General features: G+C 45.8%; 1 protein-coding gene across 1 annotated transcript in view; it reads right to left on the bottom strand.

Annotated features, from left to right (window-relative positions):
• RCC1L (RCC1 like) overlaps window positions 1–17,128 on the bottom strand; it is a 32,819-nt gene extending 15,691 nt beyond the window's left edge. The window contains exons 1-4 of the mRNA XM_029912502.1: window positions 17,002–17,128; window positions 4,408–4,536; window positions 3,273–3,339; window positions 1,103–1,154 (exon numbers count right to left, since the gene is read on the bottom strand). Of these exons, the coding sequence (XP_029768362.1) occupies window positions 1,103–1,154; window positions 3,273–3,339; window positions 4,408–4,536; window positions 17,002–17,056 (303 nt within the window). The 5' untranslated portion in view covers window positions 17,057–17,128. The remainder of the gene's footprint in view (window positions 1–1,102; window positions 1,155–3,272; window positions 3,340–4,407; window positions 4,537–17,001) is intronic.
• Window positions 17,129–20,054: the final 2,926 nt, after the last annotated feature.

The following is a 20,054-nucleotide window of genomic DNA, read 5'->3' as shown; positions in this document are numbered from 1 at the left end:
TGTGTGTGTGTGTGTGTGTGTGTGTGTGTGTGTGTGTGTGTGTGTGTGTGTGTGTGTCACTCAAAATATTTTATTTCCCTGTCATACTGTTTAAATATGACTATCTAGTACTATAGTAAATTAAACCATGAATTCACACGACTGTGGCTCTCTTGGGTAATGCTGATCACTAATTTGGCTCCTGAACCACTGAGGTCTGAGTATCACTGAGCTAGGGCCAAAATTTCCAAAGCCTAAAGTCACTCCTAAATCACTGGGTAAATTTTCAAGCACAGTGAGCACCTAAGAGCTGACCCCAATATCACAGGGAGCTGCTCCGTGTTCAGCACACCTGAAAATCTGGCTAGTGACTTTTAAGAGTCTAAATGAGGATTTAGGCTTTTAACGTTAAAGGACTTCTTTTTGAAAAATTTGGCCAAATATAATCTCCCACCCCATTGGCCTGGATTAGTTACCTTGCTGTCTAGGCAATCACTTGGTGGATTTTATGGGCCAAATTTTCCCAAGTGCACACATGCAATCCAGGTACATGGACATACAAATGGCCAACTGACCACTTTGTGCATGTAATTACTGCAGTTGCATGAAATAGCAGGGCAATCATGTGTGCTAATTAGGCCTCACCCAATCCTAGAAATCCTCATCCAGAATCTGACCTTATGTGGAATCTAGTTGGCAATTTACAGGGAGAATGGTCTCATAGTTAAGGCACTGGATAGCACTTGGGACTTCACAAATGAAAGGTCTCAGTGCCCAACTGCTGCAAATTGATGGTGGTAAAAGGAGAGGTAGCAGACACAAAAGAGAAGGCCGAGATGACTGAGAAATGGTCAGGGATAGGCCTCTCAACAGACAATACTTTTAAATGCAGCCAAAGAAATTCAGCAGCAGAGGGTGCCCATCAACTAAGGTCTCATGTTTCCTGCTCCTATCTGGTCCTCCCAGGTATTCAGACCCAGCAAAGTCAATCACACTAGCTGGGCAGTGGGCAATTGCTCAAGCCACAAAGAATCAAGCAGTAGGGCCTCTTTCCCATTTCAGAAGACATCAGTTGAACCACCCCCATCCTCAGACAGATTTTAGATTGAGAAAAGGCTCTTACCTGCGCAACCCTGCCTTTAAACTTTTGCAGTCGGTGAATTAGATGGCTCTCACTACATCACCGGCAGAGAAAGGGGAAAAGGGAAAACAAAAGGGAAGATTTTAAGGGTTTGCAACTGAAACTTCCAGAGGCTTGCTCTCTGTCATAAACATACAGCCAAGGGTAGCATAAAATCCCTCTTTACCCTGTAAAGGCTTAAGAAGCTCAGATAACCTGGTTGGCACCTGACCAAAAGGACCAATAAGGGGAGAAGATACTTTCAAATCTCTGGGGGAAGGTTTTTATTTGTCTTTGTTTTGTTCTCTTCGAGTCAGTAAGGAACCAGGGCAGAAAAAATACATCTCCTTAAACATATCTGGACTAAGCATCTAGTATTGCAGAAATAGTAAGTAATAGCAAAGAAATGCGTTAGATTATCTTTTGTTTTAGCTTGTGAATTTTCCCTGTGCTAAGAGGGAGGTTTATCCCTGTTTTTGTAACTCTAAAGTTTTGCCTAGAGGGGAAATCCTCTGTGTTTTTGAATCTTTTGTTATTCTGTAAAGTACTTACCATCCTGATTTTACAGAGGTGATTCTTTTACCTTTTCTTTAATTAAAATTCTTCTTCTAAAAACCTGATTGATTTTTTCATTGTTCTTAAGATCCAAGGGTTTGGGTCTGTGTTCATCTGTACCAACTGGTGAGGATATTATTCTCAAGCCTTCCCTAGGAAAGGGGGTGCAGGGCTTGGGGGGGAAATAGGACTCCAAGTGGTCCTTTCCCTGATTCTTTGTCTAAATCACTTGGTGGTAGCAGCGTACTGTTCAAGGCACAAGTTCCACCTTGTTCTTGGGAAAGTTTTAACCTAAACTGATAAAAAATAAGCTTGGGGGGGTCTTTCATGCGGGTCCCCGTATCTGTACCCCAGAGTTCAGAGTGGGGAAGGAACCCCGACACACTCTTTGCAAAACATCTGGTGAAGACTCCCTTTCCCCATGTACTCAGAACACTTAACACTATAGAGCACTTTCCATCTTCTGAAGGGAGGGAAATGATTTCCCCTTTTTATAGATTAGTTTAAGTGACTAGTCTAAAGCAATAGGAGTTCTACTTGGTAGAGATGGGACTTTTCTCTCAGGAGATCCTGATTCCAGTCCCTAGATTATACCCAATACCACTAGATTAATTTAGCACTAGTCTACCTGTTCTCACAGTACATTACCTGGCACTACATTAGTAGGGATGGAGAAAAGCTGTACTAAAAACCTCCACTGGGGAAAGGAGTATAAAAGTAAAGAAAATAGACCTGTAAGAGTAGAGAGTGATCGTCTCAACTGAGGAGCCAAGCAAGGCAAGGTCGGTTTTGATTGTGTCACAGCTGGTGAATAGAATTTTTAAGTACCAGTGAAGTATGGTTACCATCTAACGCTGGGAAGTGACCACTTTGCAGCATGAAGGCATCAAAGAGCCACAAGCTAAAATACCGATTAGGCTTCCTTACGTTTACAGAGAGCACGTTACTTTGTGGATTAAGCACAGAATTAGACGCCAGCAGCTGCTGAGTTCTAGTCCACGCTCTGCCACAGCACCTGTGACCGTGAGTGAGTGAGTCCCTTTGGCGCTCTGTCTCCCTGGCCACATACGGAGGAATAACAATACTGCCCTCCCCTCACAGGGTTGTTTGGAGAATTACTGTCTGCATGGTATGTTTCACATCATAGAGCCCTACCTAAGTGCCTGTTACTATTGCTCCTTCCCCAGCTGCAGATTCAGACTGTGCTGTACAAGGACTTGTTGTTCAGGATCAAATGCGGTTTCTACACACCTGGGCACTATCACCATCTAGGAGGCTAAAGATTGAAAACTGGCTGCAAATCACACTGGTCTTGAACCGTTATGTAACTTGGTATTTTCTTGCTAACGTCTGTGGAAAAGGAAGCCAACTGCTTATGCCTTTTTTAGATCTCAAGTGCATGGTGACCCCACAGTGCTCAGGCCCTGTGAGGCTTTACCCAGAGTCCCGGTGGAGTGTTAGACCTCCCAGGGATGAATGGTTAGTTTTTGGACCCCTCAACCTTGAGCAATGTCCTTTCACAGTCACCTTGCCCCACCTAGCTCCAATTGAAGATTAATTATATGAGATATTCTATTATGCAAAAATAAAGGGTATGAATTTGGAGGGGTATTCTCACCTGTAAATTTCACCTTCGGTAACTTTTCGGCCACACTGCCCATAGGAATTGTTGCCCATGCTGAAGACTGAAAAATAATGATTGCATTCATGTGACTTCCATTTAGCTATTTGAGTTAATATCAAGCATTTGTTCTCTCACAGATGTTGGCTCCTAACTGCAACACGGCCTGCAAAATCCTGACATACACCCAAAATGCTTAGCTCTCAAGCACCCACAAGATGATCTTGAACCTTCTCACCAGGGTTCACCTAAATATGAGAGATTCAAGACATTTCAGGCAACAATGTCTAAGCAGTAATGTCATATGCACCGTACTGGTACCTGGAGGCTAGTGGCCATTCCTCCATAATTGACTAGCTCATTCCACTGTTGCCTAGGAGATTTAGAAATAAGATCCGCATTTCCACAGAAGCACTAAATCAAGTGATCAATTCTCCCAGGGATCAACAGCTGTACTGGGATGCTAAATATTGCGCTGAAGTTGGTGTGCTAAAGAATTCTCGGGGCAGTTGAGAGCCAGTCAACACAGGGGTTCCTCTATATATAGGCATATTAATTCATTAATTTATGAATGCAACAGTCTACCCAGACAAGTAGCACTTAGAGGTTTCACAAAGAAAATGCCAGAAGGTATTGGCATAGCTGTCCGAAACCTGAATTAGAAAATACATCCAGCTGAAAAAGACAAATACCCTGCACTTAACAAGCCCCAGGGCTAGACAGACAAACCATATTTTAGAATACACCTCTACCCCGATATAACGCTGTCCTCGGGAGCCAAATAAATCTAACCGCGTTATATCGAACTTGCCTTGATCCGCCAGAGGGCGCAGCCCTGCCCCCCCCAGAGCGCTGCTTTACCACGTTATATCCAAACTCGTGTTGTATCAGGGTAGAGATGTACTTGCAGTACAAAAACATCTACAGCTTGTGCCAGATGGAACGCAGAAGGTGAAGAAGATTTAAGCTTAGAGCTTTCCCTCCACTGAACAATCCTGCTTTAAAGGTTGAAAAAAACACTTCCATGTGCCATATTTATACAGGGAGGTTTGGGTTCAGCTTTTAAGGAAAGAAAAAAGAAAAGACTTGAGCAATCGGTTGTCCCTTGCCACCACTCTAAGTGATACTGTACCTCCTTCCTTGTCCGTCAGGATGAGGGAATGAGCTCTCCCACAAGCCACCTGCAAGATCCGAGTTTCCTGGGGAGTGTCCAGTGGTAATGGAATGGGAGACGGTTCCAAGACATACTCATAGCCTTTAGCTTTAAGAAGGAACAGACAAATCAGAAATTAACAACTTCTACAAAGTGAACTTGGTATGTGTTTGCTGGCGGATCGTATTTATAAACCCACATTGCCAAACAGGTTCCTAGGATAGGTAAAAGACAATTTATGATCCAGAAAGCAAAGATCCTAACCAGAGTCAAGGGGTGACCTGGATCTCTCTCATACTAACTGCCAATAGGGAAGGCTTGGAAACAGCAAGCACTGGATTCTGCTCAGTAAGCAATTCACAGAATGCAGGAGTTTGGTGGCATTAGATTTTAGGTGGCCACATTCAGGGAATTTCAACATTTCATTTCAGCAAAGCAGTTAAGCATGTTGGATGGATTACTGAGGAGCTTGAAGTTAAGCATGTGCTTAACTACTTTGCTGAACTGGGGGCTTTGCGACTCCGGTAAAATGGGAGAAAACATTCAAAGTCAGTGTGGAAGGTGAATCGGGGGCCTCATGACACCATACTTAAAGCACAGCAGATTAAAATTCCTCTCAGAACAAGGAATGCAAGGAACAAGCAGCAACAAATGTGGCGTCACGAGGGATCAAAGCTGTAAAGGTTTTTTTAAATATTGTACTAGAAATGAAAGCGTTGGTAACTCAGAATATACAATTAGTTAAGGCCATCAGGGAAAAGAAAAAAGCAGCAAAAAAGCACAATATAATCAGTGCTACACAAAAGGTCAAAGGGAGATGAAGAGCTTTTACAAATGTATCAAAGGAAGAAATGATACTAGAGGGAAAATGGCTCCCTTAAGATCACACTACAATATCTTTACACGCAGTGAGTAGAAGTACCTTACGCCACAAGTCATCCCACTGATTGATGAGGATCTCTTGTGCGGCCAGGTACCCTCTTTGTAGGTATCAACAATCTGGATCTTAGTGCCTGGAGGGAGCTTGCAATGCAAACAACAGGAAATGCAATACAGGGGACTGCCTACACGGAGGCAGGTTTCACCGGGAAATAGCCATTCTACCGCTCTCTAATGTGGCCACATCAGCATCTCAATACCAGAAAGATACTGACAGGCTGGAGGGAGTTCTGAGACTTAAACTACACTACAAAGCGAGGTCAGCCAGAAGTGTGTTTAAAAAAAAAAAAAAAAATCACATCCCCTAATGAATGTCGTGACGCTGGCAGAGCAGGTGCCAGCTCATGCCAAAATCCCCATGTCTCAATTGAACACTGACGCAAACCTAGCTGGAATGAGGCTGGCTCACCTGTGTGTTAATATTGTTAAAATCATTCTAATACCTATAAGAACGTGTTTAGTGTTTAGACTTTATGAAATGGTTGAGAGTTGCTGCATGCATTAATCTAATTTACAGCATCTGTAGCCCATACAGTAAGGTAATATTTGAGCACTTGTATTTTAAGCCTCTGTGACTCTGTGCAAGTCACCAGACAGGAGAGAAATATTAATTAGTATGAAGTGCTGATCTGCAACACAAGATGTTATGTCCTTCCTAACAGGAAAGGTCTATCGACACTAGACTATTGTGGGACGTTAAAGAGGACAAAAGACTTGTTCTGCTCTCCTCCCATGCGGATGAGTCATGCAAGTGGATTCCTCCTGTCAGCTGAGTTTGCAGCTCAGAGCCCATGGCAGGAGGGGATGAAAACACCAAACAAAAGGAACTAGGCATCTCTAAGCTGCTTCAACTCTGGTGGGGGGGGAGGGGAGGGAGGGGAAGAGGGCAAGGATTTTCTAGGCATAAGAGAGCCCGAACTGCTTAGCCTGGGTTAGCTCTAAAGGACATATAGAGCTTGCTTATTGTAGAAGCGTCTATTACCTTTTGAAACATATGACTGTTACTCCTTTGTGTGTGTATGTTCACCTGCTTTAACTTGGTAAATAACTCATTTCCTTCTCCTAGCTAATAAATCTTCTTATAGTTTTTATAGGATTGGTTCCAAGTGTTGTCATTGGTGTGAGATCTAAGGTGCAGGTGACCTGGGGTAAGAGACTGGTCCCTTGGGACTGGGAGTAACCTGAATACTGCTGTGATTCTTGCTGTAATGAACCATCTATCACAGAGACACGCTCACATGGGTGGCAAGATAGATCAGAGTACCAAGGAGACTGCCTGTGACTCCAAGTTAAGGCTGTTATAGAACTTGAGGGGTTTACACTTGACAATTGATTGGTGCAATCTAAGTATATAAGTCACAACCAATCTGTGGCTTGTGTCCTGGTTCCTAACAGTCTGCCCTGAGGTTGGTGCTCCCACTCTTGAGCCACTACAGGCAGCATTCCAGTTACGTCGGGGAGGGGGGGGGGGGGGGGGGGGGACAATAAGTCACATGCCCTGGTCAGTATAACTTTGCTGGCAAAACCCATGGTGTAGACACCTGCCAGCAGAACAGTGCTACTGACGGTTTAGTGAATATTGTTCAGGGAGATGATGTAGCTAGGCCAGCAAAAAAAAAAAAAAAAAAAAAAAAAAAAAAGTTTCGGCCTCCGCTAGGGGGCTCTGTCAGCAAAGCTATACCAGCAAAGAAGAGCAACCAAAGTGATCAGATAGCTGGAAAGGGAAAGAGTAAGAGGGCTAAATATTTATAGCTTGCTCTAGCGTTGGCTGCGGGGGGCGGGAAGGAGAGAGAGGATGAGAAGAGATATGAGAGTCTAAAAAAATTGAAGGACGTAATTACCAAGGATGGAGAAGAATCATTTAGTGTGGTCACTGAGGCATAACTAGAAGTAATGGGATGAAGTTAAGCCAGGGAAATTTAGGCTGAATTTCAAGAGAAAGATTCCTAACTGTGACACCTCAGACTGGGGTGCTTCAGTCATCAGCCATGCTCCAAAAGGGAAAGCATATAACTATGGCATTAGAATCCACAAACTTATGAATGAGGCAATGAACCAATGAAATGGATGATACTTGACGATTCCACGAACAATTATGTTTTCCCAGAAGATAAGAGACGAGACTCATCTCAGAAAAGCTTGAACATGCCTGGAAGCATTTGAAGATGGAATTAAGTGAGTTAGGTGCCTAGACTGTTTCTTTAAAAGTAAAAAAAAAAAACTTTTAGTTACCTGCCTAATGCCCCCCCCCCCCAACCAGCTGAGGGAGAGGGGAAAGGAGGCAGAGGCCACCTGTGAAACCTGTAGCTTGGCAGTTTGGATACTCAGCCAGGCTGTGAGCAAGGCTGGTGTAATTCCCCCGTGTGCCTGAGGAGAAGGGATTTCAATAGGCATCTGTCAAGTGAGTGCGCCCTCATCACTGCACTAAGGATCACTCCATCCCCAGCAGCACAGCTTAGGGTATGTCTACACTACGAGGGTAGTTCGATTTTACTTAAATCGAATATGTGTAATCGATATTGCAAAGTCGAACGTGTGTGTCCACACTAAGGACAGTAATTCGACTTTGTGAGTCCACACTAACGGGGCGAGCGTCGATATTGGAAGCGGTGCACTGTGGGCAGCTATCCCACAGTTCCCGCAGTCCCCGCTGCCCATCGGAATTCTGGGTCGAGCCGCCAATGCCTTCTGGGTAAAAAAAATGTGTCGTCATCCGTCCGTCACTAACGCCCTCCCTCCCTCCATGAAAGCGCCGGCGGGAAATCAGTTCGCGCACTTTTCTGGTCAGTGAGAGCGCGGACGCCACAGCACTGCGATCATGGATCACGCTGCGACCATCGCTGCACTTCTGGCCGTTCTCAACACCTCGCAGCTTATCATACACCTTACCCTGAGGCAGATGCAGAGTAATCAGGCGAGGAGGCTACGACACCGCCGTGATGGCCTGAAGTCGGAGAGTAGCACAGAGCTGTCAGAAACCACGAGCCCCAGCGCCCAGGACATCATGGTGGCAATGGGTCATGTGGATATCGTGGAACGGCGATTCTGGGCCCGGGAAACAAGCACGGACTGGTGGGACCGTATAGTGCTTCAGGTCTGGGATGAATCCCAGTGGCTGCGAAACTTTCGCATGCGGAAGGGGACTTTCCTCGAACTTTGTGAGTTGCTGTCCCCTGCCCTGAAGCGCCAGAATACCAGGATGAGAGCAGCCCTCACAGTTGAGAAGCGAGTGGCCATAGCCCTCTGGAAGCTTGCAACGCCGGACAGCTACCGGTCGGTTGCGAACCACTTTGGTGTGGGCAAATCTACCGTGGGGGTTGTTGTCATGCAAGTAGCCAACGCAATCGTGAAGGTACTGCTCCCAAAGGTAGTGACCCTGGGAAACGCGCAGGTCATCATAGATGGCTTTGCCGCGATGGGATTCCCAAACTGCGGTGGGGCTATCGATGGGACTCACACCCCTATCCTGGGACCGGACCACCAGGCCAGCCAGTACATCAATAGAAAGGGCTACTTTTCAATGGTGCTGCAAGCACTGGTGGACCATCGGGGACGGTTTACGAACATCTACGTCGGATGGCCGGGCAAGGTTCATGACGCTCGCGTGTTCAGGAACTCTGGTCTGTTTAGACAGCTGCAGGAAGGTATTTACTTCCCAGACCACAAAATAACTCTTGGGGATGTGGAGATGCCTACAGTCATCCTCGGGGACACAGCCTACCCGCTAATGCCCTGGCTCATGAAGCCCTATACTGGCGCCCTGGACACAGAAAAAGAACTGTTCAACTACCGGCTGAGCAAGTGCAGAATGGTGGTGGAGTGTGCTTTTGGCCGTCTCAAAGGGAGATGGAGAAGCTTACTCACTCGCTGTGATCTCAGTGAAACCAATATCCCCATCGTTATAGCAGCTTGCTGTGTGCTCCACAATCTGTGTGAGAGCAAGGGGGAGACCTTTATGGCGGGGTGGGAGCTAGAGGCAAATAGCCTGGCTGCTGATTACGTCCAGCCAGACAGCCGGGCCATTAGAAGATCCCAGCGGGACGCCCTGTGCATCCGGGAGGCTTTGAAAGCTAGGTTCCTGAGTGAGCAGGGCAACCTGTGACTTTTCACTTTGTGGACAGAAAAGCTGAACCTGCCCCCGTTTCTTTACCCAGTTCATTTTGACTATCCTCTCCAGTTACATACCCCCTTCACCCCCTTCCCCTTCCCAAAAAATAAAATCATTTCTATTTTGTTAATGAACACCGTTGTTTGTATTGCTGTTTTCGCGGGAATATTTTAAACCGGGGACGCAGACTGTGGCAGGGGGCGGGTTTAGTGTTCTGATGCAAATGATGCTTCTAAACTCCCGGAATGACAGGCTCCGCACTGGTGCACTGGTTATTTCAATGGAGCCTGCCAGCACTCCTGGGGGGGACTGCGTGTATGTGTCGGCTATGTGACTTTCTGGCAGGGGGGGTAGGGTTACATATCCCCTGCTGCGTGGATCTGTGAGCCAGGATAAGGACCGCTGCATAAGATCTGTAACTGCCCTCCCCCGCCAAAAAGTCACAGAGCAACCCCCCCCCAGAACATGAAAAACACCTCCCAGACTGACCAGGGTAACCAGTGACTGCACTGTGTATGTGTCCTGATGCTGGACCTGACACCGCCTCTGTACCCTGCTTAAGGTCACTGTCCTGTCCAATTACCAAGCCCCTTCCCCCCCTCCAGACAGACTCTCCCTCAAAAGAACCTGACTGAAACAGTAATGAACAGAAACAAACATTTTATTGTGAACCACACATGAAACGTGGGGGGTGAAACTTGGACGGGGGCTTGTGTGAGGTGGGTAGGAAAGGACTTATCAAATTTTGGGGAATGTCAGCCTTCTAGTGCTAGACCAGTCTGCAGGGGTTGACTGAAAGTTTTAACGGCCCTTGCCGCCCCTCCTTCTTAGTTCTGAGAACATGTCTTCACGCGTCTTCTTCCTCCTCCGCCTAATCTGCGCTAGCCTCTGGGAGTGTGCTGACAGGCTGGGTTGGGAGACAGTCGCAGATGTGTCTGTGTGAATTGTAAAAAGGGAGTGAATTCCTGAGACAGATAAATGAAATTGTACACAAAGAACCTAGTCTTTCTCTGTGAACAAGACCATGCACTGCACCTCTCACACGCGCACTCAGGACAAGGTCGAATTTTCGGCCGTCGCCTTCAGTGCCTGTGGACTTGCGGTGGTCTTGGAGTGATCAGAGAAGCGTGGCTGGAGACCTGAACTTCTGGAGCGGGCAATCATGGTAAGCCGTAGACTTGTGGCTGCTTAAAACTCCAGCAGTAGCACTGGCCTCCTTTCGCATTGAAAGCAATGCCAGTCTCTGCTGCCAGCAATCAGGACAGCATCAACTCTGCCCCTGTCCCACCCCCTCGCGGCTGTCCCAGGGAAAGATCCCTGTATGCTGCCCCTCTCCCTCCACCGCGTGGCTGTAAAGCAGTCCCAATACTAACATTCCCCTCCCTAATTCAAAGCAGGGCGTCATGAGCGACATCACCCTCCTGAGGATCCCGGACACCCAGAGAGAACGCATGCTGCGGGAAAGCATGCAGAAACCGGGGCCGTATGCCGCCATGCTGTGTCGGGCCATGATCCCCGAGTACTTGATTGTGGCGTGGCGGGGACACGTGTGCTACCATGGAGGGCCCAGTAAGATCGCCCTACCCCGGAACCTGATAAACAGGCTGGAAATCTACCTCCACGAGACCTACGAGGAGTTCTCCTACGAGGATTTCTCGTCAATCCCCGGCCATATTGACCGGATTTTCGCCTAGGTGCACTGGGACTATGGAGTGGAGCGTCTTGGGCCTCGGAATCATGAAGTAACGGACATTGTAAAAAAATTTTAAAATACTTGGGACTAAATTGTGAAGAGCCTAAGACAGACAAATCATGAGAAACCCTTTGTTACCATTGCAAATATTCCAGTTTTGTACCTGATTATTTTTTACTAGTTTACAGCACTTTGATAAAAATACATTGTTAATAGTATAAATATTCCCGTTCTGTTCAAAATAAATGTTTACATGTTTACAGCACTTACTGCTTGATCCTTCCCCTGATTCTGTGTCCGGGGTAAGGGATGGGGACGGTTGGTACGGGATCTCGGTAAGGGTGATGAAGAGCTCCTGGCTGTCGGGGAAATCAGCGGTGCCAGCGCTGTCGACTGCCTCGTCCTCCTCATCTCCTTCTTCATCTTCCCCGTCCGCTAACATGTCCGACGAGGAACCGGCCGCGGACAATATCCCATCCTCGGAGTCCACGGTCACGGGTGGGGTAGTGGTGGCGGCCGCACCCAGGATGGAATGCAGTGCCTGGTAGAAACGGGATGTGTGGGGCTGGGATCCGGAGCGTCCGTTAGCCTCTTTGGTTTTTTGGTAGCCTTGTCTCAGCTCCTTGATTTTCACGCGGCACTGCGTTGCATCCCGGCTGTAGCCTCTCTCTGCCATGGCTTTAGAGATCTTCTCGTAGATCTTAGCATTCCTTCTTTTGGAGCGCAGCTCTGAAAGCACGGACTCATCGCCCCACACAGCGATGAGATCCAAGACTTCCCGATCAGTCCATGCTGGGGCCCTCTTTCTATTAGATTGCACGGCCATCTCTGCTGGAGAGCTCTGCATCGTTGCCACTGCTGCTGAGCTCACCTCGATGTCCAAACAGGAACTGAGATTCAAACTGCCCAGACAGGAAAATGAATTCAAATTTTCCCAGGGTGTGGCTGGTCAGAGCATCCGAGCTCGGACTGCTGTCCAGAGCATCAACAGAGTGGTGCACTGTGGGATAGCTCCCGGAGCTATTACCGTCGATTTCCATCCACACCTAGCCTAATTCGATATGGTCATTTCGAATTTAGCGCTACTCCTCTCGTTGGGGAGGATTACAGAAATTGATTTAAAGAGAGCTCTATGTCGAACTAAATGGCTTCCTGGTGTGGACGGGTGCAGGGTTAATTCGATATAACGGCGCTAAATTCGACATAAAACCCTAGTGTAGACCAGGCCTTAGTAAGCAAACCTCTACACTATAAGGGACAGCTCAGCATTTACTCTTTCTTTGGCCCAATTAATTGCTAATTAAAGTGGAACGGCTTCAAGAGGAAAGTCTGAGGGAGCCCCACCCCAGGACCCCACCTAGCCCAGCACTTAGGAGATGGCTGTTGACATCCCACCAGGCAGGCAGAGGGGGAATTGAACCCCATCTCCCACCTCCTGAGCAACAACCCAAACCACTGGGCTATAGAGCATTCCTGAGACTAGCTAGCCGTGGCCCAACTGCTGTGCAATTATTTCATTAAAGTGGCCCAGCATCAACAAGAGAAGAAGAGCAACCCACACCACAAGATCCCTTCGTTCAGCACTCAGGGCATGCACTTGCGAGACAGCAGATCCCTATTCACATCCCTTCTCAGTCGGCAGACTGGGGAATCAAAGCAGACTCACCCCCACCCCAGGTGAGTGCCCTAACCAGTGGGTAAAAGTCAGGAGGGAGTGGCACCTCCGCTGAGGACACGCATCTAAGAAGTGACAGATCGCCGTTCAAATCCCAGCTCCTCCTGAGGCCATGAGAGGAAACTGACCCAGGCTCTGCCAGATCCCAGGTGAGTACCCTAACCATTAAGCTAAACATTATAAAGGAGGCCCTGGCCTCCACAACCGCCTTGTGTGGTATTAGGCGCCTACCCAATTGAGCCCCCAAGGGAAGATAAGCAGCACAATGGCTTGAGAATCATGCTGGGGCTTAGGCATGAGGATCATAGGGTAAGAGGAAAGGTCCTCTCACGGATCAGTAACTGGCTAAAAGATAGGAAACAAAGAGTAGGAATAAATGGTCAGCTCTCAGAATGGAGAGAGGTAAATAGTGGCATCCCCCAGGGGTCTGTACTGGGACCAGTACTGTTCAGCATATTCATAAATGATCTGGAAAAAGGGGTAAACTGTGAGGTGGCAAAATTTGCAGATGATACAAAATTACTCAAGATAGTTGAGTCCAAAACAGACTACAAACAGATCTCACAAAACTGTGTGACTGGGCAACAAAATCACAGATGAAATTCAATCTTGATAAATGCAAAGTAATGCACATTGGAAAACATAATCCCAACTATACATATAAAATGAGGGGGTCTAAATTAGCTGTTACCACTCAAGAAAGATCTTGGTGTCATTGCAGATCGTTCTCTGAAAACATCCAATGTGCGGCGGCAGTCAAAAAAGCGAAAAGAACGTTGGGAACCATTAAGAAAGGGAGAGATAAGAAGACAGAAAATATCATATTGCCACTATACAAATCCATGGTATGCCCACATATTGAATACTACGTGCAGATGTGGTCACCCCATCTCAAAAAAGATATTGAAATTGGAAAAGGTTCAGAAAAGGGCAACAAAAATGATCTGGGGTATGGAACAGCTTCCATATGAAGAGAGATTAAAAAGACTGGGACTTTTCAGCTTGGAAAAGAGACCACTAAAGGGAGATATGATAGAGGTCTATAAAATCATGACAGGTGTGGAGAAAGTAAATTAGGAAGTGTTATTTACCCCTTTACATAACACGAACTAGGGGGTCACCAAATGAAATTAATAGGCAGCAGGTTTAAAAACAAACAAAAGGAAGTATTTCTTCACACAATGCACAGTCAACCTGTGGGACTCTTTGCCAGAGGATGTTGTGAAGGTCAAGACTATAACAGGGTTCAAAAAAGAACTAGATACGTTCATGGAGAATAGGTTCATCAATGGCTATTAGCCAGGATGGCGTCCCTAGCCTCTATTTGCCAGAAGCTGGGAATGGGCGACAGGGGATGGATCACTTGATGATTACCTGTTCTGTTCATTCCCTCTGGGGCACCTGGCATTGGCCACTGTCAGAAATCAGAAGTGTGAGTTAGATGGACCTTTGGTCTGACCCAATATGTCCATTCTTATGTTCACGTGCACAGAGGAAGAAACGCAGGTGGCTTGGGAATTTTTAGAGCAAAAACGTAGGCACCTACAGGATTGGGAAGAAGCTGTGCAGGGGTTTTGTGAATTGCGGTGGTGGGATTTAGGCACCCAAGTCCCTTTATAGATCTAGCTATGTGTGCCCAGGGTGTGGAGTGAGCGTACCCATTCTTAGCTCCCCGAATTCCACTTTGAGTGCCTCTAGCACGAACTGAGCACACTCCCCAGCTCAGCACTGCATGCCTGCTGCATCGGCGCTATCTGTCGCTCCAACTGCTGGAGTTCTCAGAGTAGTTTGACCCATTGTAAAAACAGATCAGGGGAAGCGCAGGCTCCAGTCACCAAGGGACCCCAGAATTGTAGCCCAGGTGCTACTCCTGGTCTTCATCTGGCAGCGCAGTTCTCAAGCCAATCTGGCTCTGCGTTTGCACATTAGAGCACTTTACAGTTAAACACAGCTCATTTGCTGGGAGAGGAAGGGAGCTGGATAGTCCCTTAAATTTGCACCACAAATGGTACCCAAGGCCTTCTACTAGCATACAAATTTCCAACCCAATCTGACTCTATGAACTTTAGCACACTTTGAAAGTTTACCCTTAAACAGCAATGCTGCTGCAGCCTGTGTGCGTCTCTGGCACCTGTTGGCGATGCCGGTCTTGCTCACAGGAGCACCACTTTGTACAACCAAAGTGAAAATCTACTAATGTTTGGATTATTGGGGTTGAAGCTATGGGTTGGCCAGCTCCGGGGAAGGCTAGTCAGATATGTTCATTGTGCACACTGCTAATTTCCCCCTAGCTTTGTGCAAACGTGATTTCTTTCCATCCCAAGAACAAGCATGAAATATCAGCTGCAGTGTTTCAATAACCTACCTGCATGCTGTCATTTATCTGCCTGCTCCCATTACCTACACTGGGCAGAAACACTCAGATCTGATCACACCTCAGAGATGATACAACAGTCTAGAAGGGAACCACATCTCTGCCTGTTGGTGATTTATACATTAGGACCACCACTTTGAAAAAACTGCAGTTGGGTTGATCTGCAGTTACCTACCTTCAAATCTTACTAGTGCTACTGAGCAAAGGTTACTTGATTCAGCTACTGCTTAGTTCTTCATTAACTCTCTAGTTACATCAGGTCTGCCCATGCCCTGAATTCAGTCAGCAGCCTACGTCTCTCTGGTATTTTTATTTTACGGTGGTAAGAAGCAAGCATCTCTGCATAATGTGGGCTATGAGTTGTTTGCTAAGAACAAAACCAGCGAGACACTGCCAACAACAATGTGCAAATTATCAGTCAGGCTCATGCAACAGTACAGTATCTTCATGTGTCCCGTCAACAATGGATGACTGATCACTAGCCCAGGATACCTGGTTCCTAAAATGATGGTGCTGCCACCTGCACCAGAAGCCATCCTTACTTTTGGGCAGTGTACCTGTGAGAGTACCTGTGCAACAAGGACGTGCAAAGGCCACAGGGAAGATTTCATGTGCTCCAATGCATGCAACTGTGACAGTGACGAGTGTAGCAACAGAGTACTGAACACACCCGACACAGATTCTGAGGGGAAATAAACATGTTTCAATTACCTGCAAATTACTGTGACTATTTTTGTGAGTAAATATAGCATGAAGGGGTGTTACATTAGACATTCAGTAGCTAATAGTCAGATGTATGGGTTACATAGGAGTACACGGTTATACTTTGTTACTCACACAATATATTCATACAAGACATTCTACAGCCCTTCCATTAAGAGTCATTACTGTTATATAAGAAGTTTACACATATTGTCATTGTATTCAGTGCTAGTAAGAAGATCATTACAATTGTACCATGTGTGTTTTAGACTTTCATCTCTGGCCAGGCAGATAACATCAAAAATATGTTTTATAATTAGGGAGTAGGGGGTCTTGTCTGCATAATTTCATAAAAACAGCAGAAAGAAAAAGCGTTTATTAAATCAGACCATTCTCCAAATAATGACAAGCTCATATTGTCATATGACTAGACTTTTGCTTTCACGAAAGGCAAAAAAAGTATGGGAAACATGCACACAATATATCATCTGGGGCTAAATATTTACCAAACCTTCCAAAGCAGTACTATTTTGAGTACATAGTTGCATTCTCGATTGTATTTAGAAGCTGTCTGCCAATTTCAGGCAAAATTAAACTATGTTTCCATGAGTTAAGGCCCTTTTTGTGATTTTATGATAACATATGGATGCCCAGTAATGTTAAAACATTACATGACACAGAGACACTGCACCACTTCCAGCATCTACATCCACCCTGGCGATGACCACCAGATATGTGCCTAACGTGTGGTAGCAAAGACATTTTCCTAGCTGATGGGTTTGCCCAAAATGGGTTTGGGCTGGTACACTACAAATACAAAATACATTTTTAAAACCACTCCATGGACGGAACTAAATTCTTTACACGACAATTCTCAAAAACCCTCTCAGCCACCAACACTGCAACTCAATCATAGTCTCCTACCCATCCCCACTGGCTCTCCACCCCCAGGAAATGCCTAGGACAGTCTGTCTTAAAGGTCACCCAACTCCCTTGGGATTTAGACTTCTAGAAACATCCGCAATGTTTTCCAATAGCTTATTGATGACCCCTCAAATCCCTACAAGAGCTGAGATGCTTACTTTGATCCTTCCTGCTTCTCTGAAAGCCAAGCTGAGAATCCTTGTTCAGCCCCATGCCCCAAACTTTGGTAATGTCAGTGGTTTTTGAGGATATTAGCGTGAAGCCATAGCCACATGCTGCAGAGGATATCTTTAAGAAAAAAGCAAAACATTGAGTTATAAATCTGCTTTGGAAAATTAAAGCTTATTTGATTTTATAAACTCAGAATCATGTTTATTTAGACCACTGCCCCCAATTCATGGCAAAGGAGTCTTCTGGGTACAGCCCTTACCAGAGGGACATCAATAGTCCTTAACCTGTTGGGGTTTAAGAATAAAACTCAAACAGCTGCTAGACAAGCTTCTAAACACTTGTTCATTTTAGCAACTAGTCCAAAAGTACTGTTTGTTTTTAAAGACACAGCCTGATCTAAACTTAAAACTTAGATCAACCTAGTTATGTCGCACAGGGCTGTGAAAAATTTCACACCCTGATTACTGTAGTTAGGGTGACCTAACTCCCAGTGTAGACACAGCTAGATCAACAGAAGAATTCTTCCATCATTTTAGGGCTAGTCTACACTAGCAGCGCTTTAACGTGCCTTGTGTGGTCGCGGCGCAGCACTCTAAAAAAACCACCTTCACGAGAGGCGCAGCTCCCAGCGCTGATGCCTTGTCTACACTGGCGCGGAAACTTGCTGCGCTCAGGGGGGTGTTTTTTCACACCCCGAGCGAGAAAGTTGCAGCGCTGTAAATTGCCAGTGTAGACAAGCCCTTTGTTCCCAACTCTCGGAGAGATGGGTTAACTACATTGATGGGGAAAAAACCCTTCTGTCAACATGGGAAGCATCTACACTACAGTTCTACTGTGACACAGCTGCACCACCATAGCTCTGCCACTGTGGCAGCTGTAGTCTAGACATGACCTAAGCAGTACGTATAAGTTTTGCTAAGTCGTTATCACGTCTGTGGATGTACGAGACAACCCCAAAGTAGTCCAGACTGAAGAGAGACTATGCACTGCTGACCCGATTCTTCTTGCTTCTTTTCTGAATAAAATTGAGGATGGAAATTAATTCTAAACTGTTCTTTTTTTTAATGCTTCAGTAATAGCACTGTATGGACACAGTACTCAGGTGCAAGTTTAGCACTCTAGGAAGTAATGACTAGTGCAGGGGTAGGCAACATGCGGCACGTGAGCTGATTTTCAGTGGCACTCGCACTGCCCGGGTCCTGGCCACCGGTCCGGGGGGCTCTGCATTTTAATTTAGTTTTAAATGAAGCTTCTTAAACATTTTAAAAACCTTGTTTACTTTATATACAACAATAGTTTAGTTATATATTATAGACTTATAGAAAGAGACCTTCTAAAAACGTTAAAATGTATGACTGGCACGCGAAACCTTAAATGAGAGTGAATAAATGAAGACTCGGCACATCACTTCTGAAGGATTGTCGACCCCTGGACTAGTGCCAGACTCTGGACATCCCTGCCGAGATTTAAGACCAAAAAGCTGTTCATCTCGGTAAGACTAGAGCTCTATCAATACACCTAAATTCACAAATGCAGCAACCCCTGCAGTCCAGTCCTGGAACACTTGGTGGAGCATCAGTCATGCAAAACTGTGCAGTGGTTTTGTGAAATAAAAGAATGAGAAGCAGGACACAGAACATCAAAACTCTTCCACTTAAGCACAATTTGAATAGCAGAAATGAACAGGATTTTGTTTTCTAAACTAGTAAGTAGTTGGATTTAAAAATAAAAATAAAGACTAAAAAAACATTTACATAAATTTCAGCCCTCCTCAGGCAGAGTGCAAGTCACCAAGCATTAGGCTAAAGGAGATGAATGAATTTAAACAACTTCGTTAAGATGGGTTTCTAATTTCTTCAAAGTGCAAAGGTACAAAAGAGCAACTGACTATGGGGATACTTTTCGTCGGGGGGGGGGGGGGGGGTTAAAGGAAACCATGAGCTCTCTGTTATGGCTCTGGCAATATACTATATACCATGCTAAAGCTCTCTAGATAGCGTACAAGCTCCATGGGGCAAGTACCATCCTGTGTGTTTGCACAGGTCCAAGAACAACGGAATCTCATTCCTGATGGGAGCCTCTAAGTACTATCACAGTGCAAATAATAAACAATGATAGTTATTATGACACAGACTCTCCTTAGGCACATTGACTCAGCTACATTGACAGCAATGGAATTAACATAAAACTGTTAAATTAACCCCCAAAAGCTTCATATTTAGGACAGACACTGCCAAGTCTGATTCACTGAGATGCTAAAATCAGTGGATGTATTGTATTTTAAGGAAGTTTTTAAAATCACCTTCTTATCATGAATATGTTGTGCTGCATTTTTCAACATGACATTTAAAATCTCAGACCTTGTTATCGCTTTCATTCAAACTGGCTGAGAGTCCTGTTACACTGAGCTAGCATTGACAGTCCTTTGACCTTTGTGATTATGTCTCATTAAAACACAGAAAAAAATCCTCATCATCAGAGAAAAGGTTTTAATACTTCTTTAAAATGAATCCCCCTGGAAAAAAAAATCAGAGGCAGGCCTAAACAAAATGATTAGACCAAAGCCTGGGAAAGTTCAGGTGCTAATTTTGCAGCTGGTCCCTCTCACTATAATGAGCTGAACCAAACAATCAAGCCAAAACACCTGTGATCATAGGGAAAGTTAGGCTCTGAACATGTTGACTTGGCCACACCTCCAGCCCAAAGTGTCCTTCCAATAATACTTAACGGGTCTCCCAGCTCTTTTCACTCACCTTCTCAGCTGTGTCCAGGCGGTAGGGTGTGGGTTGTATCCTCCGGCGCTTTTTCCAGCTTGCATCAGGCTTAATGAAGCTGGGGATCCCCAGGGCCCCAGCATGACAGAAACCCCAGACAAACACCCTGTCCTTCCTCTTGGACCTCTCCCCCACATACTGAAAAACTGGGGCAGCGTCCTCAGCTTCTTTCACTTCTCTGCTGCTCCTGGTCTTGGCTACCTTGGCAAAGCCTCTGGAGAGACCTTGCACCTGCAGCCCCCTCTGACCTACCTGGGACCCCCCTA

The sequence above is a fragment of the Terrapene carolina genome, unplaced genomic scaffold, assembly GCF_002925995.2.
Source record: "Terrapene carolina triunguis isolate 2854851 unplaced genomic scaffold, T_m_triunguis-2.0 Scaffold231, whole genome shotgun sequence".
Lineage (NCBI taxonomy): Eukaryota > Metazoa > Chordata > Testudines > Emydidae > Terrapene > Terrapene triunguis.
This window is presented reverse-complemented; position numbering and strand designations above follow the sequence as displayed.